Consider the following 12,690-nt stretch of genomic DNA (forward strand, 5'->3'; position numbering starts at 1 on the left):
GTTATCCCTATTGCTTGTACACTTTTTCTACCACATCTTGTCCTTCCCTTCGCCTCTCTATTAATGTGCTTGGACACAGAGCTCTGTGAACAGCCAGCCTCTTTAGCAATGACCTTTTGTGTCTTGCCCTCCTTGTGCAAGGTGTCAATGGTCGTCTTTTGGACAACTGTCAAGTCAGCAGTCTTCCCCATGATTGTGTAGCCTACAGAACTAGACTGAGAGACCATTTAAAGGCTTTTGTAGGTGTTTGGAGTTAATTAGCTGATTACAGTGTGGCACCAGGTGTCTTCAATATTGAACCTTTTCACAATATTTTGGGACTTTCATTAGTTGTCAGTTATAATCATCAAAATTAAAAGAAATAAACATTTGAAATACATCAGTCTGTGTGTATCTGAATGAATCTAATATACAAGTTTCACTTTTTGAATGGAATTACTGAAATAAATCAACTTTGTCATGATATTCTAATTTTATGACCGGCACCTGTATACAGTACATATATATAAATATATATATAATCCAATGTCTGTCTGTCTGTCTGTCTGTCCGCTTTCATGAGAGAACCACTTCATGGATTTAGATAATTTTTTTTTCAGAATTTGGGACCCTCCACACTCACATGCCAGCCTCCATTGGATTCAGTGTACTTCTGCGTTTTGGAGTGTACCTTGCCTCCTCTTAGCTAGTGTTACCTGTTTCTTTATTAATTTTTAAAGTTTCACTACTATGCAGGCGGAGCCGCAGGGGACGGCCAGTTATGGATAAAAGAAACAATTCAGAGGCCTGAGTTAAGTAAATTACGATTAAGGCAAAAGAAGTGAATTATCAGTGAAAACTGGTCACCAATTAGGAAAAGGGTTATAATGAAAACCTACAGCCACTGCGGCCCACCAGGACCTTGGACTAGAGTGCTCACTACCATGTCGCTTGGAAAAAGTGGGCCCGGGCACGAAACAGTGTGATCGCTAAGTGTTCCCGAGCACAGAACACACACACATGACGTCAGAGATGCAAAGGGATCTCTCTGGTCCACTGGAGAGCGGCTGATGAGAACAACACACAAAAACTCGGACATATCTGGTAAGATACGGGACAATCTTTGTGCTTAAGGATACCAAAGAACAACTTAACAGTGTCGTGACAAACTGAAAGAAAATGTGGGTTCAGTACCTAAAGATTAGGGATGCACTATGTAAGTCTGGCAGCTCACCGAATAGAAAAGAAAAATTTCAATGATACGATGCCATTGACAAAATAATCAGCCTCACACCAAGTAGAAAAGCATTTTGGAGTCATTGGCAGCACCGGATAACGTAACCTGTAGCAGGGTAGGGCATTACCCACCCTACACGATTCCAAAAAAATAACCAGTATAAAATAAGGACAATCATTTTGACATACATGCTGTCACTCTGTGTTTGGATCTTGTTTTGCTGTTACACAAAGTCACGTGGTGATGACGAAAGCACGCCCAGGCCCAGAACGTTAAAGTGCGGTGTGAGTGCAGGGTGACGGGACAATCGGGCTCAGGTATGGAACAAACGTGCCCAGTGTGAGAACACCCTTACGTTTTACTGGGCTCATGCCATTCACAGCCCACACAGGCAAAATCAGGAAGGTTGTTCTGTGTTAACACTTTGGTCTTATGTTAGAATAACTGACAAGGGATGCCACTTAACCAAATCTCCTACCTTTAAATTGAATGTCCCCTGTATGAGCATCAGGCCCCAGGGAGTCATCTTCTTTAACATCTGTGAATAAAGATAAAACTTGTAAATCCTGAGCTCGGACTGCCCAGTCCACGACATTTGACAGCACAGACTGTGACAGACTTGGCACTGATGTCCGCATTAGGTCACTGGAGAGCGTCCATGTCTCGCAACCATTTAGTAAAACAGGGAGCACCAGGACTCTAAAGACTTGGACCTTCGTTCTTTTGCAGAGAGCGCCACACACCCCTTTCCAGCGACCTCATGACCCCCATGCTCTCCCAATCCATCTACTGACTTCATAGGAAGAGTCACCAGAGACATGAATATAAGTAAACCCCTCAACAAGGTCGACACTCTCTCCGCAGACAGGCACACTGCTCAAGGCACACTGGATAACAATCAGTCCTCAGATCTTTAGCTTAACATGAAGTTTGCAGATGATACCAAGATAGGTGGATTAGCAGATCATTTGGAATATTATATCATCACAGAAGGACTTGGATAGCACACATGCTCGGGCAGATGAAGTTTAATGTAAGTAAATGTAAAGAATCACACATAGGAAGTAAAAATGTTAGGTTTGAATACACAATGGGCGGTCAGAAAATCGAGAGTCCACCTTATGAGAAGGATTTAGGAGTCACAGTGGACTCTAAGCTATCGACTTCCAGACCGTGTTCAGAAGCCGTTAAGAAGGCTAACAGAATGTCAGGTTATATAGCGCCTTGAAGCGAGGAGTACAAGTCAAAGGAGGTGACGCTGAAGCTTTATAACACACTGGTAAGGCCTCATCTGGAGTCCTGTGTGCAGTTTTGGTCTCCAGGCTACAAAAAGGACATAGCAGCACAAGAAAAGGTCCAGAGAAGAGCGACTAAGCAGTAAATTTAAAGGATTACATGGAGAAAGTGAAAATGTAAGGCTTGAATGCACAATGGGAGGTCTGAAAATCAAAAGTACACCACATGAGAAGGATTTAGGAGTCATGGTGAACTCAACGCTATCAACTACTACACGGTTTTCAGAAGCCATTACGAAGGCTAACAGGCTGTCAGGTTATATAGCACCTTGATGTGTAAAGTCCAAATCCAAGTAGGTTATAACACACCGGCGAGGCCTCATCTTGAGTACTGTGTGCAGTTTTGGTCTCCAGGCTACAAAAAACAACAACAATTTCTTTCTCGTATAGCTCAAAATCACGCAATTTAGCGTCACCAATTCACCTAACCTGCATATCTTTGGACTGTGGGAGAAAACCGGAGCACCCGAAGGAAAACTACGTAGACATGGAGTGAACATACAAACTCCACGCGGGAGAACCAGGGTCTTAAACCGAGGACTGTGTGCAGTTTTGGTCTCCAGGCTACAAAAAGGACATAGCAGCACTAGAAAAGGTCCAGAGAAGAGCGACTAGGCTGATTCCAGGGCTACAGGGGATGAGTTATGAGGAAAGATTAAAAGAGCTGAGCCTTTACAGTTTAAGCAAAAGAAGATTAAAGGAGACACAACTGAAGTGTTTAAAATGATGAAGGGAATTCGTCCAGTGGGTTGAGACTGATGTTAAAATGAGTTCATCAAGAACACGGGGACACAGTTGGAAACTTGTTAAGGGTAAATTTCGCGCAAACATTAGGAAGGCTTTCTTTACGCAAAGAACAATAGACACTTGGAATAAGAGACCAAGTAGTGTGGTAGACAGTAAGACCCCCTTTAGGGACTTTCAAAACTTGACGTAAATGTTATTTTAGCAGAATTAAGTGGATAGGACTGGCGAGCTTTGTTGGGCTGAATGGTCTGTTCTCGGTATGAGGTATGAGGCTGATTTGCATGTTCCATATATGGTTGTTGCAGGTTAGCCACTGGGCGGGGCTCGAGGCGTGTTCACGTACACACATTTAAATAATTGTGATTCATAAACTACAATCACATGTGTAAGCCAGTTTTTTTTTTTTTTTGCATACACACGCCCCTGCTTTTCGGCATATAAATATTTTCACACTCAAATCCACATGTATTTTTATAAATGGGTCCGCAGGGCAGGTTCCTGCCTTGTGCCTAGTGCTGTCAGGACAGGCCCTGGCTTCTGTGTCCCACAAATGGAATCAGACAGCTTTGTGACTGTTACGTGGTTCTGTTTTGTGTTTTTCTTGCATTTCATTTTTTCATATTAAATTTGGAATTGCTGTACAGGAAAGAGTCCGTTCAGTCCAGAACATTCCAATCAAATATCCTGCACCTGAGGAATGGAGGGGCTGACACATTGTGGGGGAGCCTCGATTTCAAAAAGGCCTCGTGCCTCCCCTTGTTTTCCTCTCACCGACTTTCTTAGAAGGGTGGGCTGGCCACCGCAGCGAGCTCATTACTGTGACGGTGTCTTTGTAGAAGTCACTTCATCATTTTAAGAAAAGTTTCCTTGCTAGCATGACTGTGATGCTTCTTTGAAAGAGCGGCCTTCTCGGGGTGAGTCCTTTGACAGCGGCCAAACCTCGGTTTCCTTGACAACAAGGGCTCTGCCAATAATTAAACAGATGTTGTCAAGGCAACTATACAAAATGTCACTGAAACCTGGCAGGGACAAAAACACACCTGAGTAGCGGTGGGCTGGGACCAGTAAAGAACGGGGTGATTCTTCACAGGGCCGCTTCTCGAACTCAAGAATGTGTCACACTTGTCTGGGTCAGACCCCCAAAGTGTGGCAGCCGCCGCCAGCTGAACTTCACACCTGGCCTCGAAGAGTTCAGACGCTGTGTATCACTGTCATACGCTTTTAAAGCAGTAATAGATCTAAAATGTAGCAGACTGCGGGAAGCCTCCTTTGAAATACGGCTCCTCGAGCTCAGTCGGCAGTGCAGAAGGGCCTTCGACTTTATGATTAGCACCACTCAGTCTTCGGGGTTACACACAAGTGGCATCAGTGGAAGAAAGGCACTGGAAATGTGCTAACTGATAAAAAAGAAGCATAAAAATATATGTGTGACTCCTATGGATCCGCCAATAGTGATCCAAGCTGAGGGTGGGATCTGGTGGTCATGTAGCTGACCCCGTAAGAAAGTAATAACTGAGAGCTGAAAATAGAAAATTAACCCTCAGTAGTTTCATTCAAGACCCCGAGATACTTGAACTCCTCCACTTGGGGCAGGATCTCGATCTACGCTCCTAACCTCACCTATGGTCATGAGCTGTGGGTAGGCACACCTGACCCGAGAACGAGATCGCTAATACAAGCGGACTGAAATGAGTTTCCTCCGCATGGGTGTCTGGGCTTTCCCTTAAAGATAGGGTGAGAAGCTCAGTCATCCGGGAGGGGCTCAGAGTAGAGCATCGAGAGGAGTCAGATGAGGTGGCTCGAGCATCTGATCAGGATGCCTCCTGGACGCCTCCCTGGTGAGGTGTTCCGGGCACGTCCAACCGGGAGGAGGCCCCGGGGAAGACCCAGGACACGCTGGAGGGACTATGTCTCCCGGCTGGGCTGGGACTATAAGATTCTCCCGGAAGAGCTGGAAGAAGTGGCGGGGAGAGGGAAGTCTGGGCCTCTCTGCTTAAGCTGCTGCCCCCGCGACCCGACCTCGGATAAGCGGAAGAGAATGGATGGATGGATGGAGTTTCATTCATTCCATTGCCCACCCATTTTCACATGTGCTTACCCAGCTCAGGGTCTGAGTGGTGCCTTTGACCCTGGCAACAAGGCAGTAGACAAGTCCTGATAGAATGCATGTCTGTAATGTGGCACACACGACCCCACCCAGGGGGTCAATGTGCTTACAAAAGCTGGACATCATGAAGATCTCGATGAGTTCCCAAAGACGACATGAGATGTGCGGTGGTAGCGTTGCTGCTTTGCAGTGAGAAGATTGTGGGATCACTTCCTGTGTCCTCCCTGTAGCTTTGAGTGGTGAGAAAAGCGCTATATACATGTAAAGAATTCATTATTATTAATTATTATTTGCTCTTTCATCAACTGCATCAAGAATATCCAAAATTGTAAGTGAAAAGCAAGAACGGGCGTCTCACTGGTTGATGTGTTCTCATCCAAAGATTAATAAAATACCAGTGGGAGGTCGAGCTTTTAGTTACAGGGGGCCCCTAAACTGTGGGGTGGTCTGCCTGCTACTATAAGAGAAGCCCCTTCGGTCTCAGCTTTCAAATCCCAGCTGAAGACTCACAACTTCAGTTTAGCACACCCTGACTAGAGCTGCTGATTAACTGTGCAGACTGCATCTCTGTTGTTAGTCATTAGCACTAAAACATAAGTAACATGATATTTATAAATGTGTTACTAACCCTCACCTATTCTGTTTCTTTTCTCGGTACTCAGATGTGGCACTTGGTGCCACGGCCCACCTGCCAAGTTGTTTTGCCTGCCTAAGGTAAAGTCATCTCTGATGGAGGGGGTCCTTTCATCGGATTGGCTGTCTCAGCTGTGGAATGGCCAATTGGGGGAGGCAGCTTGATGGCCGAGGTCTCCAGGACTCTAAACAAATCCAAATCCTATTATGTGATATCATGTCCTGTTAAATTTTGCTCCCGTACTTGTAATATTTTTATTTTTATACTGTATTGAGGATTTGTTCTGTTCTGTGTATTGTATTGTATTGTATTGACCCCCTTTTTATTTTTGACACCCACTACACGCCCAACCTACCTAGAAAGGGGTCTCTCTTTGAACTGCCTTTCCTGAGGTTTCTTCCATTTTGTTTTTCCCTACAAGATTTTTTCTTTGTCTTCTTAGAAAGTCGAGGCTGGGGGCTGCCAAGAGGCAAGGCCTGTTAAAGCCCATTGCGGCACTTCTTGTGTGATTTTGGGCTATACAAAAATAAATGGTATTGTATTGTATTGTATCATCTAAGTGGGTTTCATCCTGGTATTGGTGTTTGAACTTAAAATATAAAAGCACCATCTTAAAATATCCTCTTTGTCAATTGCTTTATGATGGTAGATGTCAGCCAGTCAGTCTTTGTCAAACCCACCTAACCAGGGTCGTGTGCTTGGTGGTGCTAGCATAGGGTGCAAGGCAGGAAAAAATCCTGGACAGGGTGCCAGTTTATTGCAGGGCAAACACACACACAGACAGCAAACTCACACATGGGCACCACAAATTCTACAAAACCTGCATGTCTTTGGACTGTGCGATGAAACCCCAGGCAGACACGGGGAGAACATGCTAACTCCACACAGGGAGGGCCTGGGACATGACCCCTAGCTGGTCCCCTTACTGCGAGGCAGCAACGCTGCTACTGTGCCACCATGCCACCCCATGGTACTGAACAAAACAGGTAGGGGGAAATATACTTTCAAAACTCACACCAGCAGGCTTCATTAAGACGGTGTGTGTGCATCGGTGTTGACCGTCTGAAAGTCAGCATCAGCCACAATAACAAACGTGGGCTAAGACAAGATGTGAGTGACTGGCAAACCCTCCTGCAAAAAGCAGAGGGAAGGCGCCGTGGCACAGACCCAGTTTAAGATTTAATCTGGACTGGCACATGCAGGTAAGACTTGCATTGTAGTGTGTGCGCATGACAAGAAGAACCCCATAAGCCTAAACTTGTATGGACTCGGCCTAGCTGCCCACTGTAGAAGATGCCACCTCATCCCAACAATTAAAAAAAAAAAGACAATTCTGCCTCAAAAATATACAATCTGCTCCTGGTAAGTGATTGAAGTGAAAATGAAAAGTGACAAACAGCAGGTGTGCCACAGAAATACATAACCATAGAACAACAAAGTCAAGCCGAGGATGATGGGAATTGCATCATTTACATGTAGATCAGGTATCATGCCACTTTCAGATGTTTGTCTTGACTTCTACAAAGCTAGTAAATAAAATATTATGGTAGAGTGGCTTTACCTGATTTGTTTTTTTAATGTAATCACATAAGAACCTATAAAAGTGGGGAAAGAAAAAGACACCAAATTCACATCTCTGTTACCGCTAGGTCAGCCCCCCAATGCCAATAGACAACAGCCCCCCATTCTCACGCGGTCCTCATTGTTCTGCACTTCTACATTTATCTTTCATAAAATACATGCCTCCTGCCCTCTAGTGGGAGTACATTGAAAAACACCCTTTTCAGGCGAGCTGTGGTGGCACTTTCTTGATCTTCCTGACCTACAGGCCCCCACCTTGGGTTTCCAGCCCTCAATGGCAATAAGCCAGTCTTTCTTCACTCCTCTTTTGGTTTAGTGTCATCTCATTTATCTTTACCTGGGATTTGCACCCACCAAATAGGCCTTCTGCTCAAGGGTCACCCCTTAGATAGATAGATAGATAGATAGATAGATAGATAGATAGATAGATAGATAGATAGATAGATATGAAAGGCACTATATAATAGATAGATAGATAGATAGATAGATAGATAGATAGAAATGAAAGGCACTATATAATAAATAGGTAGATAGATATGAAAGGCACTATATAATAGATAGATAAATAGATAGATAGAAATGAAAGGCACTATATAATAGATAGATAGATAGATAGATAGATAGATAGATAGATAGATAGATAGATAGAACTTTATTTGTCCCAAGAGAGAAATTTATCCACCTTTATAATAGAGTAAGTGTCTGTACTTTTGTGTAGTTAGAGCACAATCAAAAGAAGCAAATTGTATCCAAATCGAGACTTGTCTAATTTTTCAGTGTTAATACATTGGGTATGTTTCATGCATTATTCATCAGATTATTTTTGAGTGATACTGTCGATGGACTTGTGTCACGAGATGGGCAGACATCACTCAGTTAAAGGCATGTGGTATTGATGTTGAAATCTGTTAAAGCCTTGACAATGACATTTTTGACTCACTCTATCTATCTATCTATCTATCTATCATCCATTTTAAGATCCTACCCTTAGTTTACTAATGTCTTGCTGGTTTTCCCCTGTCTGTCTTCGTGACTGACTTACCCCGTGTACACCTGCCAGCTCTTTGTGCTCTTTGGGGGCTCCTCTAACCTCCTGACTGATCCACAGATCAGACTGTGCACAATGGGCAACTTAACCTTCTGTTCTTTGGGGCTCGTCTATGGCACAAGCTCTTGCAGTCAGTCCAGAGCTTTGTGACTAAGACTACTTTTAAGAGGAATTTAAAGACTTGATCTTGGTCTTAATTGAAAGCTTGTGACCCGATTTTGGGCTGATAAGTCCAAAAATAACTCAAAATAAGTGAAAAAAGTCTGCAAACTGACCTGCGCTGATTGGCTTCTTATGGCAAAGTGACAGGCATGCCAGAAAGCAAAAGAAGACCAGCCACATCTGCTGAGGGTCAAGTAAATCACACAGGTCGATGATGTGAAGACAAACACCATTGTAGCGGTGCCACATAGTGTTTAAATGTCAGTGCTGTGTGTGTCTCGTTTTCATTGTCCCATTGACTGCGTTGTGTGTATCAGTTAATGTTGTCCCCGTAAAGGAGGACGGATGATGGGAGGAGTTCACAATCACTTACCTGGAAAACACCTGTATATCAATTAATCAATTACTGCCGTCACGGATTATTTAAGGAGAAGAGGAGGAGACGAAAAGGGGAGACCAGCACGAGGAGAGAGAAGGAGAACAACCAATAACGCATTCACGATTACAACCTGCCTGCCGTTTCATTCCATTGCGCTATCATCCAGTTTGTATTTCATTCATCCGGACTGCCTTTCAACCTGCTTCCGCTGAAGACCCGGTCGAATCATCATTCGCCGCGCGCCGAGGAATCACGGTGAGGTTATTCCAAGCGCGGAAATACGAACATTACTATAGTCATTAATCAGTACCCGTATTCAGGACATTTATTTCACGCGTGCGGACTCAAGTTCATGATCATTCCGTTTGCCAGCCATTTTGTCGTTTGTGTGGTGTGTGTCATATGTAGCGTGGACAAGGAGGGATTTATATATATATATATATATATATATATATATTGTCGGGTTTGCTGTGGGATTGTTGGGGTGGAGGAATATTTGAGTGTACATTTGTCTTGTGGCGTGTCTTGTCCCATTTAATACATTTATTCTTGTTTCCTTTTACATTCTGCTTATTGTCTTTGCTTTTCAAACCGTCGATTGTGGGGAAAGTTAATCTGTGTAGAGATGCGGCTTGACAGGAAAAGGTTTCTCCGTCAATTATCCAGGCCACAGGTCTTGGAGGTGTAGCTGCCGGCTGGGAATAAGGGGTCGGCCGTTACACCATAACAGGAAGAAAGAAACAGAAGAGGAGTGATACTTGCTCAGAATGCAAGAACAACAAAGACAAAGAAATGCATGTGGCTGGAGGGGGGGTCCGTGTTTTAAAATTGGTACAAGAGAAGTAGAAGGCATTGTGATGGGGTCAAACTTTCAAAGGGTGGACTCCTTTCGGGCACCAATGGCCACTTCTGCAGTCATGTCTGGATGATCTGCAGAAACAAAAACGTACCCACTAATCACTGCATCCGTAGGACTGTAAAACCCTAAAAGCCGATTGACTTTGAGCAGCATCACTGCAGGCCATCATGAGTTGACATTTTTTGGTCACATTTGTGCCTCGAGTGCAATACACACGGAGATGAAGAATATGTTTTTTCTTTTTTTTTTCAGAAAGTTATGCTTCTTCCATTTCACTCCACGTAATAAATGACAAGCCTGGAATATCTGAGTGCTAAAATCACAGCTTTATGTAGGGAAAGTCATGTGCTGCCACATCAGATTTTCATTTTCGGTGTCACGTCAAGTATGACAGCCAACACATTTGTGCTCATCTGTACGTTTTGCCTGTAATGCAAGAGTTCCCAGTGCTTTAACAGAAATCAGCCGGGTGGTGTCTCAGTATCACAGCCACGAAAGCCATCTGTTATGTCACAGAGGATGTTAATAAAAGGCTTGAAACGGAAAAAAAAGATCATGAGATAAGAGGCTAGACGTGTGGTGAACCATCCGGAGCACTCGCTCACGGGCACTCAAGCTCCTGTGCTCTAGCGTTTCCATGCGGCTCTTGATAAACCTTTGGTTCTGTTGTCCTGTTGGCTTGGAGGCAGAATCTCTGCGTTTTTCCCAGTTCTGGGGCTCGTCATTGGTGTGTTTTGCTCCTACTTTGTTCAATGCTTGCATGGGCTCGGTGTTGGGTGGGGTCATGGGGTCCAGCGGCTGTGGGGCATCTGTTAGTGAAGTGAGATTCACTGATCTTGACTTTGCTGACGATGCTGTGATCTTCATGAAGTCAATGGAGGCTCTGATCTGGGCGTGCTTGAGAGACTGAGTGAGGAGTCTGAGGGTCTGGGCTTGTGAGGGTCCTGATAAAAACCAAAGAGCCAGGCCTTTAATGACCTCTTGGGCACGGCCATCAGCAGTGTGTCTGTCTGCGGAGAGAGTGTCGACCTCAAACGAGAGATTTAGATGATGCATTTATGTGTCTGTTGACTCTTCCTATGAAGTCAGTAGATGGATTGGGAGAGCATGGGGGTCATGAGGTCTACTGGAAAGGGGTGTGTGGCACAAAAGGATGAAGGTCCAAGTCTTTAGAGTCCTGTTTGTGAGAAATGGACGCTATCCAGTGACCTGAGATGAAGACTGGACTCCTTCATTGCTGTGTCTCTTCAGAGAGTCCTGCTGGTTTGACTTTGTGTTGCTCCCAGAGTCCCGAATGAGGCACATGACCTGTGAGAGAGCGTCAGTTACAGCACTACAGCCATGTGGTGCGATTCCCCAAAGGTGATCCTGCTCGTAGGACCCTCATTGTTGGGGACCCGAGTGGCTGAACCAGGCCAAGGGGTCTCCGTGAGCAATACAAAGTCAAACCAGTGGTACCCAAGGATTCTCTGATGAGACAAAGTATAAAGGATAATATGAAGAAAAGCAACAGAAATGAAAAAGAAAATCAACCCCGCGTGTTAATGCTGTGAAAGGAGGACTTGTGGCGATTTACCAAAATACGGATATTAAAGAGCTCGAGTCCCGGAATGAGCCAAAGAGGACTACCGATCCTCAACCGTCGAGTGTACCTCCTGATCCACAATAAGGTCGATCAGTTGAAGGTCAATGTCCTCCCTTCTGTAGCAGCAGAAGTCACACTTGTTTCTTACTACCCTTCATCCTTGGAACTGGCCCGGTCCCATTATCAATCTCAAATGAGCAATGGTGCACTATAACTTAAAACACATCAGGAACACATTATCAAAATGAACCAATCAAAAAAATGAAAGGACCACTTGTTAATGAGAGTAGAGCATCAAGTCAATGACACGTCTGGGCTGCTGATCTGGTCAGTGAAGTAGCAGAGGGGCTTGTTCATCAGTTTCAGCAGCTTTGGTGCACTAGAGGGGCAACACTGAGACGACCCCCAAAACAGGAATGAATGGTATAACAGGTGGAGGCCACTGACAATTTTCCCTCCTCTTCTGTTTTGTCACTCATTTTGCATTTGGCTACAGTCAGTGTCACTACTGGTAGCATGAGGCCATACCTGGACCCTACAGAGTTTGGTGGCACAGGTAGTCCAACTTCGCCAGGATGGCACATCAATACGTGCCTCCCACTGCCAGAAGGTCTGCTGTGTCTTCCAGCACAGTCTCAAGGGCATAGAGGAGATTCCAGGAGACAGGCAGTTACTCTAGGACAGCTGGACAGGGCCCCTCTTAGAAGGTCCTTAACTCATCAGCAGGACTGGCTGGTATCTGCTCCTTTGGGCGAGGAGGAACAGGATGAGCACTGCCAGAGCCTACAAAATGACCTCCAGTAGGCCAGCCACTGGTGTGAATGTCTCTGAGCAAACAATTAGAAACAGACTTCATGAGGGTAGCACTTGTCTGTGACACACACTCAGAGGTTACGCCTTTAGGGATTTGGGAAGAAGACCGTCAAAGACGTGGGGAGAAAGGCAAATGGCACACGGACTACGACCAGACACGGGATTTGAACCCAAGACAGTAGAGCTGTGAGGCCGCCGTACCAGCCACCTGCTTCAATTTACCCTTATTGGGCACAACATTTAGAAGCCAAGGGCACAATACAA

The 12,690-nt window shown here is 44.8% G+C and overlaps 1 protein-coding gene across 2 annotated transcripts in view; it reads right to left on the minus strand.

Annotated features, from left to right (window-relative positions):
- zeb1b (zinc finger E-box binding homeobox 1b) overlaps nucleotides 1-12,690 on the minus strand; it is a 324,647-nt gene that overhangs the window by 81,784 nt on the left and 230,173 nt on the right. The window contains exon 3 of one of the 2 annotated variants that reach the window (XM_039753845.1): nucleotides 1,695-1,754. The exons of the other annotated variant lie outside the window; for it this stretch is intronic. Within the exon in view, the coding sequence (XP_039609779.1) occupies nucleotides 1,695-1,754 (60 nt within the window). The remainder of the gene's footprint in view (nucleotides 1-1,694; nucleotides 1,755-12,690) is intronic. 2 annotated transcript variants of the gene reach the window in all.

This window comes from Polypterus senegalus, chromosome 5, assembly GCF_016835505.1.
Source record: "Polypterus senegalus isolate Bchr_013 chromosome 5, ASM1683550v1, whole genome shotgun sequence".
Classification (NCBI taxonomy): domain Eukaryota; kingdom Metazoa; phylum Chordata; class Cladistia; order Polypteriformes; family Polypteridae; genus Polypterus; species Polypterus senegalus.